Genomic DNA, 18,013 nt, shown 5'->3' on the forward strand with positions numbered 1-18,013 from the left:
CAAGAGTCCACTATATTCTATGTAAATAATTAGCAGAAGATCATTTAACTTTTTAAGAAGATATCATAAAGATAAAAACGTTTCCATTTTAAACAATGCAATTACACCAGAAAAAACTTCTTGAGTTGAATTTGCATTAAACATTTCATAAAGAGATAAGATTTGCTTTAAACATTTGCAGCTCAACTGTCACAATTTGAGGTCAGTCCCTATGATGACCATTTAGCCTTTTAATTTACTTCTACATCTAAATAACTTAACTAAAGTTTGTAGGAAAGAATAATGTTCCATTTGTTTTGCAACTTTTACTTCCACTAATTGCACAAGAACCTTAATATTTTCCAAACATTTCAAATATCTATCGAGCCGCAAAACATGTGATGTGTTTTTAAAATCTTATAAGATGATGAAAAAATGAATAAATACAAACATAAAAATAACCTACTGGCAAAGCTGTGTGATGTCATGAATAGAAATGAGCACTATAAAATGACTTTTGTCTGTTTTTTTTGTCATTTTAAAGAAAGAAATAATGATCCAAAAATGCACTAAAACAATCAAAAGTTATAGTAATAAAAATATTAAATCAAAAGTTAATAAATGATCAAATTATAAATAATTGATTGTAAACGTTTCACCTTCTGTATTAATTTTATCTATTCATACCACAAGGAGGCACACTTGCATTTTCATCTGCAATTCTGAAGTTGTGATCCCAAAAACCTAAAATAAATTGAACCTGTGAACCGTTAAACATTTACAGAGTTCTCGTTCTTTTATGGTGGGTTCCTATTTTCTTAAAACTGAGTCAACTCAGCTTTCATTTGCTGGTTGAGTCTAAATTATCGATTAACGTCTAAAACCTCCTAAACACAACACAGAAAAGTTTTATTTTTCTACAATTTCAGATATTAAAAAAAAAAGTTAGGTAGTGTCACCTCAATGCAATTTTAAAAAGGCTTGTTTGGATTCTAACTCTTCAAATGGTTCTTTTTTTAGTGCTTTTCACCAAACTATTCAACTTTTATTTTACCATATATGATTTTAAATTGTTTTAATTTTTTTTATAGTTGATTGATTTTCATTTTCAGGAACAAGTAAAAAAAAGAGAAAAAAATCCACATCACAACAAAAGCCATTATCAAAGCAACTAATAGAGTACAGGGCTGCAAAAGTGTGCAATGCGTTACTTTAACCCTTGTGCTGTCCTATGACCCCATCCTTACTTTGACGTGTTCTCCCTACCTTGACAAAGGTGGATAAAGGTGGAAAGATTTCATGTAATCCATGGACACCAGTGATCATTGAAGAAAAAAGGTTCAGTGCACTGTCTAGTGGGTCTAGATGACCCAACTCCCAATGTTAAAGTGCCTAGGATAGCACAAGGGTTAAACAACCCCCATTAAATTAAAAAAAAGAACCTGCTGCTGTAGCCGTGAGACCACAATTACCCCCCCAACTGCAGACGGATTTCAAATAGTTTAAAGTATGAGAATTGTGAAGAAGCTGGATTCTCTAGAAAGGACTGTATTGTATTAGTTCGTAACCCCGTCAGTTTCTTGCACACAGAAATAATGAATAATGACTCAGAGACAAAACTTATCTTTTGTAGATTTACTCCGCACAAAGACCACAGATTTGTACGCAGGGTTACAGACAGATGAACAAGGTGCATTCAAAGTCTGAACAAAGGGGTTCAGAAAAAGGCCTGGCATATATACCTTGCATTTGCATATTCAGAACCTCATTCGATGGATCATGGTGTGAAAAACACACCCACAGACTGTTGCAGGCTAGATGCTCGAAGGTCAGAGCACCTGAAGTGTCAGATCTCTTGCAGACATTTGCCAGAACGCATACACCAGAACACACAAAGATGAAAAGGGAGGATGTTAAAGGAATGTTTGCGAGACAATAGTCTTGGTTGTGCTCTGTCTGGAGTGTAATTTAATTTTGAGATGATAATACATAGTAAATCGAGGTTAAGCCATTAATGTGATAAAAGGTAAAAGTTAGTTTAATAAAATGTAAAGGGAGTTTCTAACTATTCTGTTTCTAATCACTCCTAACAAGAATCAAACAATATTCTTATACTGACATTTAGATACAAATATACAGTGTGCACAAACACGCATATATTTCATAAACTGGGCATGCCCACACGCACACAAACATCCATATATGTGCAGAAATGAGTAGACACCAGGCCCCTGGATGCCCAGGGTACAGTCCAAGCCCCCCCCCCCCCCCCCCCCCCCCCCCATGCCCAAATGTGAGAAACCCTCCACTGCAAAGGTCATAAAAGATTTCTGTGAGGTGAGACTTTCCATTGAGGAACATTTCATGTCAAATCCCTCTAGGGGATGGAGCATGACTTGGAATAGGGAACTTCAGAATAATTCGAAGAACTTGGCATAAACAGCACTAAGCAGCTGGTCTCCAGGCTCCCACGCACTGAATATGGCTGCATCTGATGTTCCTCATCTCTTTTGGTGAATTGGAGATGCATCATTTTTCAGTAAAGCAGTTTCACAGAGGAGCAGACTTCTCTTTTCTCCGCCTGCCTCTGTGACAGACTTTTTCCAAATCTGGGAATGGCGCTGATTCAACGAGAAGCTGCGTTCACACCGCCCTCTGCAAACGTGCGTTCAAGGAGCCTCTTTCAATGAAAGCTCTATGTGAATGCGCGTGAATGTGCCTGTCAGCCTCCTGCATCCAAAACTCACAGCTTCATGTTGAACTTTGACCAATCAGGGACTCGGATTTGGTGGTGCATGGATGGCGTCCCTTTTTCAATTGTTTGAAAATTGATCACTGAGGAGAAATTAATAACTGACGTTTGTGCCCGGCCAAGATTATATGACACCAAGTCTTTCATAAATCAGAATAGAGCTGTGAAAGAGGAAGCCTGGAGCCAAATTTGCGAGATTGGCTTCACTTTGACATTTCGCACCACTGGCGGACCTTCGCCAGTGAACAGTAGAAAAAGTAAAAGAAGAAGACCCTTCCCTGCTTGTCCATTGTGAACACCGTGGGCTAAATGTGCGTTCTTGATGGTTCGTCACACGCCTCGACGTGTCCATAGAAGAGGCATTTGTTAATCCCCAATCAGCCTCCAAACAGCAGCAGTTTGTAACATCTTCTGCCACACTTTCGACATGAACGTTTGCTAAAAACATGATGTAAAGTCTGGGAGTGGCACCAACAATTTCAGGGAATGTCGCACCAACGAGAAGTCTACTCTACAGGTAAGATAAATATAAGAGGCTTCAAGACACAAAGCACACATTTAAAAAGAAAAAAAACAACAACAATGTAAAGGAGACATTACAGGGCTTAATTTCATTTAACTTTGATTTTAAAACCGTAAATGGACGGAGAAGATCCACCAATGGTCCAGAAGTACTTTAGGCAAATTCAGTTTTAGCTGAAACTTTGAAATAGATGTTTGTGAAATGACTTTTAACGTTTTCAGAGGGGTTTTATCGCAAGTGTGTGAAGAACAGAGTAGAAATATAAGTTTTACATTCAATTCTCCTATGTCTTCACAAAACATGTTTAGCAATATTTATGAATTTAAACGTAAATTCTGCAAATGACTCATTTAAAATGTTCTAAAGACTCCCTACTATGAAAAAGATAGTTTTCTGAAGATGGAGAACATAAGACATTTAAACCCGTATTTCCTCCTTAAAAGTATTTTTTTCTTCAAATAATATAAAGGAAATTAACCTTATTATGGGATGACCAAAGGACCTATTTTGTGGCAAAGTGTAAATTTGAGCATTTTTCACATTTTCCCACAATATGTGAATAGAAAACTTTTTATCAGCAGATTTTCATAATATTTTACACACATGGCGCCTGGTTAGGTTTACGATCATAACTGAAGTTTTGTTGACCTTTGACCTTGGGAAGAGGCCTCTTTCTTGATTTTTCCAAAATCCCCTTCAATACCAGCTAAAGATTTCATCTTCTCCTAGAAATTTTGATTTATCGCCTCCTACATCCTGGAGGATTGGGAGGCGGCTAGGAAAAAGATGGCGGATTTAGAAATTGCAGATTTTTAACTACGTTCGTGAGGCAAGCTAGCAAAAGAGGTGTTCATATGTTGCTCACACATTTTTTACAGGAATGTTGTTAAAATGTAATATGTAAATTGGTGGCTCAAACTGAACAAAACGATATAACATATCTATACCATATAAGGAATGTGGGTGGGGTTAACAAAAAACCTCTGTTGCCAAGGAAATCCCAAAATTTACTTTTGCAGATTCTTCTAAAAATGACATAGAGATGTTTGTCACCGCCAGGCCACCCAAATACAAAATGGTTGCTATGGAGATAAAAGCAAGAGAAAAGCCGACATTTTGAAAAAAAAGTGATTTTATCTTAATGAATTTGTCACATGTAGCTCTGACCAAGGTGGTGGGGGCAGAGGGAGAGAGTGAGGGGCGTGTAGCAGTCAATCAGCCAGTGAGAGCGTGTCAGGAGGGCTGCAAGAGGGCAGGGGCGGGTAGCGCCCGCAGGCCGTACAAAGCCGCTATCAGGTATAGAGTTAGTTGGACCTAAAAGCAGACAGGGATCAGGTTTGAAGTTGTGCAGTTTAATGAACGTAGAGATGAAAGGCTGGGTGGCAATGTTCGTGGATGATTGATCTGCTGAAGCGGTGAACAGGCAGGAGGGCTGTAGATCCAGAGTGAACTACCTGCAGAAGTAGATGGCGTGGAGGGAATGAATCCAGAAGACTTTGACGTGGCTTGGCTGGGTTTGATGAGACCGGAGCTGACTTGACTTGGCTAGGAGTGACTTGGCTTGGCTTTCAGGGGTTAGGCTTGGCATTAGTTGGCTTGGCTTTGGCTTTGGCTTAGGCAATTGGTGAATTCTTCCATTGAAAGCAAACAAATCGACAATAGCTGGAGGGTGTGATGGACTAATAAAGTTTGTCTGATTGGATGCAGAAAAGGGGATCCTCAGGCAGGTGTGCGAGGACGACCCCGACACCTCACAGCCGCTCACTTCATTGTGTGATGTAGAAACTTTTGCGGTCGTATCGGATTCCTTGATTCAGTTCGGCTCTGGCACTTTTCTGTTGTCAGGAGATTAGAAACTCCACTCGGATGTGAAATTAAAGTACAAAATAAAGGAAGTGGCACAACCAGAGCACAGAAAATAAAAGAGAAGCTTTCCAAACCACATCTGAGACAGAGGGCCTTCGTGCCCCGTTCTACATGTCAAATACTGAAATGAAAACAAACTTTGGTAATCTGGCCTGGGGTCACTAAAAGGCACATGCCTGAGGAAACAGTCAGACTTTCACTTCTCGTCTGTCGCTGTGAGCTGGTGTGATGATGCTGTTCCGCTCGCAGAGAGGAAACTTTAGGCAGACACTTCTGGGAAACGTGCAGCTTTAAAAGTTAAGGAGGCTCCAATCTTAACACACTTCAGAAAGTAACACCAAAGTGTAAGATCTGACACAATCGGACACACGCTCACTGCTCAACAAACTAAAGCATTGGCCAACATACGCCACAGCACATTACATGAACTTAAGTGACCACGAAATATTTCTCAACTTTTTTTTTATTTCACTTGAGCTGTTTCTCATAAAAAATCAAGAATTATTTAATTATAACACTTACTCCTTGTAAATCACTAATCACAAAAACATATGGAAATATAAAACTGTATGTAACTGTAGGCAAACGGCCAGTCAGCACCTAATATAGGCAATTAAAGATGAGCTCCTCTCTTCTTTAAACATCTCAGTTATTAAAGCTGGTGCTCATCATTTTCTGTGATGAAGGGTCTTTGAACGAAGAGCTGTTTTCAGATTGAGACTTGCAAGACAAAGCCACACACCACAGGAAGATAAACAAACCTGCAAGAAGGAAAAATACTCAGTTCATCTAGAAAATGACCATGAGTCATGGCACACATGCTTCGTCTGTCTGATATATACTGACCCTGCATGGAGTTGAGTATTGTGAAAGCGTAGATTCCTGTTAGAGAGACGTAGGTGGTGCTGGTGAGACCCCAGGGTAAACCCAGCACAAAGCTGATGCCCAGGACGGTGACACAGTCCTTTAACACTTGGGATCCATTCTCTACTTTAGTTTTCTTCCAGCCCCCCTGGCCTCTTCCACTTCTAATCCCGTGGATCTTGAAGACCACCAGGGCCAGCATGCAGGTGTTGTACAGCACCACCAGGCAGAGGAAGCTCACCGTGATGTAGCCGACCACCTGCCGGTGTTTGAACCCGCTGCTCATCCAGCACCTGTTGTGGATTCACAATTCAATGAGCTCATTCTAAGGCCTTTCAATGCACATCGTCCATGTCTGTCTTACATTGGGGCTGTTGAGTTGGAGTCTTTCCCATCCTGAAATTCCAGATCAAATTTTCCGTAAACACCGGAAATCCCGCAAGCCACTGCAGCCACTGTTGGAAAACCTGACAAAGAAGAAGTAGGACTCATCTTAGCTTGTCATTTTCGATTTCTTGACTGCAATGGTATAAAAGAATGTTATTCACCCCATCCCAGCAGGCTGAGCTTGAGCACGTATCTCCTCACGTAAATGTTGAAGACCCGAATCAGCAGGAGGTAAAGGTGGAAACCCTCCAGAGCCAACCAGGCTAAGGTGGCGAGCAGAGACCAGTGTAGGATGAGACCCAGACCCTTGCAAACCCACCCATCCTCCTGATCCTCCAGCATCTGAAACCACAAGCTGCTGAGCAGGAAGCTGAGGTGGAGGCAGAGCAGCGCCCCCGTCAGCTGCATGTGTATTCCAATGGCCTTTTCAGAACGCCCCCGCCGACTGAAAAGGAAGCAGATATGCATCACTATCTGATTTTATCTTTAAAGGCAGCAAGGGTTGCATGAATTTAAAAACAGATAGCAAAGATAAAACATGAGGTTAGGACCAAGTAAGACTTCTTGTAAAATACAAAACTAATAAGAATTCGGCTAAAAAACAAAGTCAATCTTGTGTGCACCATTTGTTGAGTCCATTGCAAGAGGGACAGCTTTGAGTTTAGAGAAAAAAGCCAAAAAACACAATTTTCCTCAGTGTGAGTTTTTAGCACTCAAAAATTCAAAGGTTCTTTTCAATTTTTTTTTTTTTTTACCAATCTTACGTCGTCATTCAGACCGGATTTTTCCCCGATCAGGCAGTTTTCTTGTTTTCTTTTTTTGCTCTGAATGCCAACTTTTGACATGTGTTTTCAAATGCCGAACAGGTTTTGTCGATATGTCAGCTGATATGATTCACACGTCACATTACCACAGTTACCACAAGACTTCTGCTCTCTGTGACACCAGTGAGTCATTTCTGCATGGTCATCCAGTGAAGGCTTATTTTGAAGAGAAACTTCTCATTTACACTTTGCCCAATTACCCAGAAGACGTTAAGTAATGGAGTAACTGGTCAAAGTACTCCAGCATGAAGACATTTATAATTCTAAGACATTACTCTAGTCTATTGGCCAACAAATTAGTTGTACATGTTTAAATTTAACGTATGTTGTAATTTAAAAAAAAGGAAGAAAAAGACTCACAGAACACAAATGTAGATGATTATGCTGATAGTTGCAAAGACGACAGAAAGTGCTGATCCCACATAGGTGATGTAACTGAGGTTCCTGACTTGTTCCATGTCGACTGATATATCTGGATTCTGCAGAAGAAAACACAAAGACATTTTTCTCACTTTCCAGCTGCTGAAGAAAGTTTCTACGCTTTGAATGTTTGTATTTTTCCCACTGATACAATTCTAAAAGACGACTGTCCGGTGAAACTACAAAGCACGCATTCCTAATTTTTTCCTTTTTCTAAAAACTTTCAGGTGGGATTAGAGGAGCTAGAAAAAAACAACTAGTGGAAGTGAGAAGCAGCTGCTCAAAAACTACCGTAATGTGCGAATCCTACATAAAAGAAATTCTGAGTGATAATGTTCTGTGATTTGACTTTGTTCAGTTGGCAACAATACTAGAACAAAGCTAATAGCGAACCATGTACAGGATGTCTGCAAACTCTACTGAAAGCACCGGGTATGGAAGCTCATCTTTAGTGTCTGAGGTTCAAAACCAAAACCTACAGACGTCAGGTGAAGAAAAGACGTACAAACTTGCGTTGATTAAAGGAAGACCACTTCATTTGGTTTACCATTTTAACAAAGGAAACTATTCATTGTTCCCCTCAACATGCAAGATTGATCTTGTTTCGGATCTTAATGGAATTCACCAACCACATGTACTCCACCATCTGACAGGAAGCCATGATAAAGAAGATCAGTCTTTCCTTGTTGGAGTCTTCTGGAACTTTTTATGACTTTTGTCTATTTGTCCACAAATTATATTATTTAATTGATTTTTCCCTTTTACCCCCAACAGTTGTGGTGCAATTATTTTTCCAGTACAGTGGTGTTACAAACAGAAGGTAGTGTTGACTTGTCTGTGTCCACTTATTGTTTGAGTGGGAACATGTGCCTTCAATTATGGCCAAGTGAGAAAAGCATTTCCTAAGACAAAAGTCCCAATTCAAATAATTCAGTCACAAGAGCAAGAAGATTCTTCGTAAGTGGATGCTGCTGGGTTGGCTTGTAGTTCAGATAATATTTTTTACATGGGGTTTAAGGTCTTTTTTTTAGAAAGAAGACTCAAGTCAGGGAGAAACACAGTCTGCACTTCTTTCTGGTCTTAACCATGACCACCATCAGTGATGGAAGACGAGGACCTGGCACAGGCATTGGTCTGGGATGTTTTCAGTGTCCCAAACATTGAAGGAGTGGCTCTTCAAACAAGAACAAGGATCATCAGAAGCATAAATTAGATTAAGGAGGGATGTTGGACAGGTACAGGTCATCGTTGGAGGGTAACTCACAAAACAGCACACATTCGTTTTTATGCTTTATTCAATTAAAAAAAACACGTTTTCCCTAATGGTAATTTGGGACAGCTTTTTGGACTGGAACGGAGCATCTGGCTTTGACAACACTGACATCTTTTGACATGTAGTTTTCAATTGAGAAGTGAATTTACATACTGGCCGTATGAAGCACGTACCCATCGAATTCAGAGCACACAAGTTTTTTTGTGTATCTTATTTGAATATTTTAGCAACAGTTTCAGTTTGATCTCTTATAAATTTTTCTAACCCACCAAAAGTAAGAGCTGAGGACAGACTGCAAAGGAGCACACACTGTGAGAGTTGAACCAAGTGAGTGTGGCGTCATCCATAAGGAATGGTTTACTTCTGGTTCCAACAAAATTAAGTCGATTCAGTCGCCATTATTTTGTGAAATGGACGCCGCCGTGTTGGAGCTACACTGTGTCAATAAGTAGTGATTGGTCCAAGGCTGTCAGAGTCCAACCGTTTCTATGAAGACCACTCTCTCCAATCAGGAGTGAACTTGTTGGAAGTTGACACCCCACAAAATCTGTCAATCAAATGTTTTGAATGTTTTTTTTTTTTTTTTTTAACTTGTCCTGTCCAACAGCTAGGCAGGCAGATGAGAGCTGAGGGCCTCTTGTGTTGGACATGTTTTACTTTAACAAGAGGGGTTATTAATCTTCAGACAAACCAAAGGTATGTCTGAATAAACCCCTTTTGTAATTGCGGCCAAACTTTATTAATTTCAATCATGTTTGAAAATCTTTGGTGTTGGACCAGACGGAAAAGGAAAGAGGGGAAGAAGAGAGAGGGACGTTAGAGAGAGGGGGGGGGTAGGAGGGTGATAATAGGAGGGGAAGGGGGGTAAGACCATGAAGCAGCATAAAGCAACAAGTTTACTGGTTGTTAATCATTATGGTTAGGGTTGGGGTTAGGGGTTAGGGGTTAGGGTTAGGGTTAGGGTTTGTTTTGAATGTTTGACGCGAGACCACTTACTTATATTGAGACATCTGATTGGCCAGTTTATGACTTAAATAACTTGCTCTACTGAATATATATATATATATATATATATATATATATATATATATATATATATATATATATATATATATATATATATATATATATATAAACCTCTGATACCTTTTAAAAAAAAGGTACCAGAGCAATAATGGTTATTCTGACAATAGAATGACTGAATATCAGCTTTTTATTTCTCTATAGAAGTCTCCGGGATTTTGATTTCCTGGAGCCTACGGGGACTTCCTGTTTAGAGCCCCAGAGGGGAGGGGTCATCCATTCTAGTTCCCAGAAAGTCAGTGGGAGCATATTAGATTTCTTATACGCTTGACATAAACCTCTTCAAACATTTGTGGTCAGTTGACCGTATAGGTCAAGACTGTTTTTCAGTCCTTGTGAAATAACATCACCCTCTCTGTGGAAATTTCCTTTCTTCCCCTCTTGTTCAACAGTATTTAGAAGAGGCAGAAACACTCAGCCCACTTCTCCTCTGGTTTCCTGCAAAGTGCAGTATTGCTCTGGACATCCCATGCCTCATCTGGCCTTGACGAGAATTCGTAGAACAATTGTTCTGCATTTCCAGAGGAAAGCTGCCCCGCTCACTTTTGTTTTGACACCGAAATGGTTGCATTATCTGACTCCTGCACCAATGCATGAAAAAGACTTCTGTACAGTGGCCCAGAAGGGTCACAACACAACACATTAACTCACAACACAATTGCTCACAACACAACACAATGACTCACAACACATCATAACAACTCACAACGGAAGTAAAGCTGCAATGGAAGTGCTTTTCTTCTGAAATTTCAACTGGGCTGAGCGGCTAACTACCTAACAGAAAGTAACGTCACAGTGAGCTGTGGAGGGGGCACGTTTTTTCTACAAGAGAAGCTAGCAGCAGTGTTGCCAGATTGGGCGGTTTTGGTTCTAAATTTGCGGGTAAAAATGGCTGGAAAATGAATGGAAGGCCGGTCCGCTGAAGAAATATTCACTACTGTACTCCTTTTATTATTAGTCTGAACTATCTTTTATTTAAAAAAAAATCATTGGATCGGGTGCTAAATTAGTCCAGTAGGGGGGAAAAAAATCACGGAAAGCTGTGTATTCCTGTGTCTCCTGATCTTATAAAAGGAGTTCAGTATTGGAAATTTCTTTAGCGGACCAGCCTTCTTCCATTCATTTTCTTAAACCGCTCTATCCCCGCTCTAACCTGCGTGCAGCTGTTTCATCCTTGTGCGGCGCTTGCGCCAGAGCGCCCCGACAATCGTGTCAACCTGCTGCCATGATGACCGTATTTTGCGGTCTCTGTGTAGAATACACTGAGAAGCTCGGAGGAAACAACTCTCAGCTGCAGAGGATATGAACAGGTGAACAGGTAGAGAGGGGCTTTGGCTTCAAACTCTGTCAGAGAGATGGAAACACGGGCGTCAGATTTACACGCAGCTTTCAGTGCAGGAGTTGTAGCAGAGACTTTCTCTGGGATGATTTTATGAACTCAAACATGGAAACATGATTACCAAGTAGAACTCTTCAAAATAATAAACCTCATCTCTCCACATTCTCCGTGTCTACCATGCATTGATAAACACAGACACCGCTCCATGTAGCGATCAGACCATAACTTTAGCTGGTAGCTCCTCCCACACGCAGCCGCGGTATGAAGCTTTAAAAACACAATTTCTAAGAGGCGGGGCGTTGCACATCCCCAACAACAGGTTAGATGACAGAGCCCGTTAAGTGTCTCTGCCTGGTGCGTTTAGCTTCAGTACATAGAAGTCCAACAGCCACACAGCCTAATGTAGTCCGCCATTATATATTCATGAGGGGAAAAAACCCGCCGAACCGACCCAAAAAACCGCCCAAATTATGCATACCCGCCCAAAGCCATTTTTGACCGCAAATTTAGACCCAAAACCGCCCAATCTAGCAACGCTGCTGCTAGCTTCTCTTGTAGAAAAAACGTGCTCCCTCCACAGCTCACTGTGACGTTACTTTCTGTTAGGCAGTTAGCTGCTCAGCCCAGTTGAAATTTCAGAATAAAAGCACTTCCATTGCAGCTTTACTTCCGTTGTGAGTTATTGTGTTGTGAGTTAATGTGATGTGAGTTATTGTGTTATGTTGTGAGTTATAGTGTTGTTTTGTGAGTTATTGTGTTGTGAGTTATTGTGTTGTGTTGTGAGTTAATGTGTTGTGTTGTGAGTTAATGTGTTGTGAGTTATTATGTTGTGAATTAATGTGTTTTTAGGTAAGTTATTGTGTTGTGTGGTAAGTTAATGTGTTGTGTTGTGACCCTTCTGGGCCACCGTATTACACAACAAATCGGCTGAACTGACAACGATGCACAACATATAAGGGAGCCTGTTATTAGTTTTTTCTTTTTTTTCAAATGTGTGTGCACTGCCTCTTACCACAAGTACGGCGAAGAAGCTCATGTGACTGGAGCTGCAAATAAACGTATCTCTGCTGCGAGTGGTCTGACAGCCGTCTGTGCTCCATTCACCTGTGAGCAAACAACAAAGCTTAGAGTTTGGGTTCTTCTGTACATACAGGAATATATCTAGAATGAAAATCCACCTGTTCCACCAGGCTGCTCTGGCACCTTCCAAAACACACAAATCCCATTTTCAACCTGAAACATTTGGTGAATTCTAAGATTAAAAAAGAATTTAAAACATTTCTACAAGCAGAATGCACATTTTTATTTTGTTAGTTTACCTTTTTGTTGGATTTGAAGGTTAACTTAATGGGTTCAATTAGATTTTTGACTGGACTTGTTCCACTCCTCACTGACAGAACTGTCCAGTCTAAAATAGAGTCTTCTTTGATGTCTGGCTGCTGGGGAGACACAATTCCTCCTTTTGTTGGTGGCCAGCTCTGATGAGATACAAACAGTGTAGTTGTGACATAGAAACTAATGCAAGGCGAGCTATAAATTCCCTGCTCTGCTCCATTCTGATGCATCCACCTGCAGACAAATAGATTCCACAAACGCCTTGTTTTCCTCGTCTGAGCTGGAATCTGGATCTAAACTGTACGGCTGGATAGCTTCACTATTGCTTGTCATTGTTGTTGCACCCCTAATTTTGGGTTAGGGTGTGAGAGGCTGTTAGCTAGTAGGAGAATGCATAAATGGGTGACGGGAAGTGGTGGTGGGCTTACTCACTGCCAACAATCCTGGCCACAACTCAGAGGTGAATTTCTTATTAACGACAGCCGCTCTGCAGAAACTATGTCATAGGTTTTTTTGATTTTGACTAAAAACAGCATAATCATAATTAAAAGACCACTGAGAATGCTTTGACAAGAGATCAAAAGATGATTGGAGTGAGACTTTTAGCCATTTTGGAATCGTATTCCATGGAAACTCAAATCCAAATATTATTCATTTCTATTTTTCAGATGATGTGTATAACATTTTCAGTTGAGTTTCAACTATGAGTTTCAACTTCATACCAATTTGAGGATACATTACTAACAATGTCACGATGAGGGCATTGACCGTTTTCGTTGGTGTGTTATAATGCGGTTGACCAGGAGACAAAATACTTTTGGTCCAGCTTTGGTCCTACTGGAGGCCTGGTGTCTCAGGTTTTATGTGTCTGGAAGATGTTTTCTCTGCGAAAATGGAAGACTACTTTTTACATCTTTTGGTGTTTGGAGTTTTTCAAAATCCTGTTCTTGGATCCTTTCTCTGTTTGCCCTTTATATTTTCCCATTAGGGTAATTTGTAAAAATGGTCATTTTTACATTTTTATGCTGACGACTGCTGAATTTACATGTCACAAAAAAACACCTTTACTAAAATATTTATGTGAGTTTAAAGTCTATCAAGCAAAAAATAATGCAACCCTGTACCAAAGAAATAATGAAATGACCTGAACCCTCTAAATGATCACATGTTCTCTATAGTCACAGCTTTGGTGTCAGATAACTGTTGTATTGAAATTATTATTATTATTTTTTTATCAATTAGCTATTTTATAAATCATTTGAATATACAACAAACACCTTCATTTTACTCACTGTACTTTGAAGAACCCAAGTTAGTCCAGATCTCTGCTGTTTATCTGTTAACAGGAACTAGGAAACTCGATAACATAGTTTTTGGGTCTTTGTTGTCTTCCTGTTTGATTTACTTTTTTTTTAAAGCTTCAGTTGGTTTGGCCTCCTTCAAACTTCTATTCCAGCATATTCACTCAAGTTAGGGGATTTCAATGGGAAGACTAGTCACCCTAATGGTTTTATCATCTGCAGCTAACTTGGTTAAATTTGGTTGGTGAATATGACTTCTATGAACGTGGTTTAGATTGAACAAAGGGTCTTACTTTGACACATTTTGGCTCCTACGTTATTAACAGTGTGTGCCTTTTCTTGATTTGCATGGTAGACAAATAAGGAGGAAAACCTGATAAGAATTTTCATCAGGTATGTTTCCTTCTCTTTTGTAATAATACAAAAATAGCAAACTTAACCTCAGAGGGAGATTTTCTGCTTGTTCTTCTTACCTTAAAAAAAGTACTGTTGAGCACAGAGGCCACCATCCTGACTTCGTCATGGGTTTTATTTCCTCTGCTTTTCTGGAGAGCTGAGGGTGGGATCACAACCTGGACGTTAGATGTGACGTTCACAGCAGCCTGAAAAAAAAAAAGATTCATGATTCAGGCTGTTTTGTCTCTTTATTTTTTATAATTTCATACAACATACATAAAACAGCCTCACCTCAAGTGATGAGTTCACATTCAGTTGAACTAAACCTGGAATTGGGCGGCGGCCACGCAGTTTACAGGTCATAATTCCATTTTCATAACAACTGTAAAAAAAACATTTTAAAAAAATGTGTCAAACAGGAAAAAAAGTTCTTTACTACAACAGCTCTTCTTAGCAAAAAGGTTCTCAATGGAATTTTATAAATCTGTGGTTTTGAAGATGAATATTTACCATTTACTACAACTCTGGTGACAAAGTTAATTTAAGTCATTACTAGAAACGTGTCAATCATAGCCGACCATGAGCTGGTCTTTCTTCTCTGAAGTACAGATTGATATAGTATATATTATACAGTGTTAGACGTCTTTTGTATCAAGTAAACATGGATGAACAATATTTAGTTGTGATTCTAATGGGGTTGGGGGGGATCTTACTCAGGGAGTAATTCAGTGTAGAGCCGCCACTGACAACAGACCACTGCACCTGTTCTCACTCTGTAGGAAACGGTTTTACCACGGTGGAAATTCTATGGAATAACATCACCTACGCCATAAAGTGGGGAGCTGCGTAAACAGACAGACCAGAGTTAGCAGTTGCTGCCTGACCACACTGTTTAAAGTGGTTAATTGGGGGAGGAAGGATTAATATGCGGGTTGTTGACTCAGCCTCTCAGTTCTAGAGATGAACTCCAAAATCTTCAGAAAAACCAAGACCATTCAGACTTAACCATGCTTAACTCTTTAACAACAGCGCTCTAGCTCCTATGGAAACATTCTTTCAGCTACCAAAACTCTTCAAATGTTTTATGTAAGTCCAGCAAATTCTGAAGTGAGGAAAAGTCAATGTTTAAAAACTGGTTTGCTACACGTCAGAATCAGCTGGTTCTTGCTGACCACGTAAATGGTCAAAAGGTCACTGTAGGTCAAAGATCACATGTCATTTAGTTGTCATCTGCAACATCTCCGGTGTTGAAGGGTTAAAGTCCATAGGGGTTATGGTCATAATCCCATTCACCCATGAACACATCCCCACACTGATGGCAGATCCACTGACAACCTGTAACCGCCAGGAGCAATGTGAGGTTCAGTGACATTGTCCACAGACACTTTAGCCTCGTTACCTCTGAGCAATGGTCTGGTCCGGTCCAGCCTGCTATTTTGAGCGTTTCCATTATAAAACGGACCCATTAAGCTGGACCGAACAGAACCGTTTTTGGGCCCCGTTGGTTGTAGGGCCAGAGAAACATGAAACAGATCGGTTAGGGCAGAGCTGCTGTTGAACCCCGTTGATTGGCTGAAGGTTATTAGGACAAAAGAAAACTCAAAGGAAGCGGCTGTAATCCTTTTCTCCGCCCATACTCTTCCCTCAAACAGCATTGAATGCTTTATATGTATGAAGGACCAAAAGCCGAGCGGAGAAAAATGAGCTGCTGGGTGACCTCCATTGTTGTTGTTGTTAGCTTCACCCTGCATGTGCCATGACAGTCCACCTTTGAGTGGAAACCGTCACCTGAATTGCCTGGACCATTCTAAACCGGACTGGACTGGACTGTACTGAGCTGAGTGGAAATGAGGCTTTTGACTTGTAGGCAGGTAAGCTGAGAACTGAACCTGCAACACTCTGATCAGAGGTTGATCGCTCTACCTCTGCACTACAGTCAAAGTGTAGGGCTTGCCTTAACCTAGCAAAACTGTTTTGTGGTGAATTCAAGGAAAGTCTATGAGCCAGACCTTCTCAATCCCAATAATTCTAAACTCAGAATGGTCAAACATTTCCATCAACAATTCCTAAACCTTTGGAAAGCCTTTCCAGAGGAGTTAAGGTAGTTTTAGCTGCTAAGGGTTGGCTGATGTCATTCTGGATTACTGATGACAACTTACTGTGATTTTAAAAACATATGAAAATGTATTTCATTGTCGCTATTTCAGATAGTAAGAGTAGCCTGGATTATGTAATACATATCATACATATTAAGTAAAAAACTCCATATCAAATGAGAAAATGCTGGAAAACACACCTGGTCCAATCTGAAGGATATTTTTTTAGACAATCACCAAGAACCGATTCACACCAATCTGTCAAGATGACACAAAAAAAACTTAAATTAGTACAAAAAAAGATTAAATGCAAAAAAGAATACAGATAAAATGCAGAGAATATAAAAGACAGAATATCATCAATACAAAACACATACACTTGGATTATTTTATTCTTAATCTGTGAAAATTCATCAGAGTGATGATGCTGTTAGATGTAACCCCCAATAACTGAACATCCACTCAACCTTAGGAACAAACAACCTTCAAATACGATGTAAAAAAATACTTACTAGCAGTTTGGGACAAAGAGAAGCAAGCGGACGTGAAAAGAACAAAAATGACCCACATATCGACGTCTGTCTTCTGCTTCCTGCCGTGCTGACGCTGTTCTGCTAAACACAAGTTTGCATAATGACAAGAGGTACAAGTTTCACATCAATCCAAACCACATGAGGAGGAGGAGGAGTCTGGTGAGGGCGGTTACCGCTCAAAACAAGAAGTTTCTCAAAAGCTTTTATTTTATATATTTCCTTTTTGGTCACAAAAAAATAACCCACAGTCAAAGTATAACAACAAACTACAAGGCAAACTCCCAGCATCATGTGGGACTAATGTTCCCTGGTGGGCAAAAAGTACAAAATTCAGCAATAAATATCTTATTTTTCTATAAATGTTGCCTTAGTTCCTAAAAACAGGTATAGAAATCGTTGCGTCATCTCGGTTTTCAAAAACTGTGACATACAAAAACCCACAACAATGAGTTCAGCACAGGAATGTTTTTACAATTCTGAAAAAGTTTAATATGGTAAACCGTGAACTTAAACATGTTCAAACATCAGTAAGGGGATTTTTTTTCTTTGCTTTTTAATAGATGCCTTTTTAATGATACATGAAAATGAAATTCCAGAAAACAATACGTATTGCAAAATAAAACCCACATTTGGCAAAACGAGAAGACATTTCATGGAACTGTGAGGGACCGAGCAAACAAAGAGACAAGTCAGCAAAAAAACGGAAGTTTAATTTTTCTCAAAAAATGTTGAAAATGTAAAAACTAGGCAAAGAAAAGAGGTGAACAAAAACAAAATTGATTCAAGCAATAAATTCATTTATTTCCAATTCCACCATCAGCCAAGGAGGCCCAAAGTGCTGTAGGGAGAACAAAACATTGTACAATCATAAAACACAAAAGAATTAAAAGCATAAAACCAAATTAAAACAGAGATTCAAACCAGCATCTTAACAGGGCTGGAATGATGCTAAAGCACTGAAATGGAGGAAAAATTCTTCTTTAAAACTCTCCAAGAGCGCGACCTCTCCTCCGGTGGCAACTGATTCCAGAGTTTAGGAGCC

General features: G+C 39.8%; 1 protein-coding gene across 1 annotated transcript; it reads right to left on the minus strand.

Annotated features, from left to right (window-relative positions):
• Positions 1 to 5,565: 5,565 nt before the first annotated feature.
• On the minus strand, positions 5,566 to 17,086 carry LOC101168278 (adhesion G protein-coupled receptor G3). Its single transcript, XM_004067537.5, has 12 exons — positions 16,951 to 17,086; positions 16,639 to 16,696; positions 14,634 to 14,724; positions 14,420 to 14,548; positions 12,630 to 12,788; positions 12,489 to 12,543; positions 12,323 to 12,414; positions 7,556 to 7,674; positions 6,533 to 6,816; positions 6,349 to 6,451; positions 5,967 to 6,277; positions 5,566 to 5,881 (listed from the first exon to the last, which is right to left on the minus strand). Exons 1-12 carry the CDS (start codon positions 17,006 to 17,008, stop codon positions 5,766 to 5,768), a joined length of 1,575 nt encoding a protein of 524 aa, XP_004067585.2. The 5' UTR covers positions 17,009 to 17,086; the 3' UTR covers positions 5,566 to 5,765.
• Positions 17,087 to 18,013: the final 927 nt, after the last annotated feature.

Source organism: Oryzias latipes, chromosome 3, assembly GCF_053564925.1.
Source record: "Oryzias latipes strain Hd-rR chromosome 3, Olatipes_Hd-rR_3.1".
NCBI lineage: Eukaryota > Metazoa > Chordata > Actinopteri > Beloniformes > Adrianichthyidae > Oryzias > Oryzias latipes.

Coding starts and splice junctions, on each gene's coding strand:
- LOC101168278 (XM_004067537.5), bottom strand. CDS start 17,008: ATGTGGGTCATTTTTGTTCTTTTCACGTCCGCTTGCTTCTCTTTGTCC. Junction 14,549..14,633: donor ATGTGAACTCATCACTTGAG/GTGAGGCTGTTT, acceptor TTTTTTTTTCAG/GCTGCTGTGAACGTCACATC. Junction 12,415..12,488: donor AGAGCAGCCTGGTGGAACAG/GTGGATTTTCAT, acceptor GTTTGCTCACAG/GTGAATGGAGCACAGACGGC.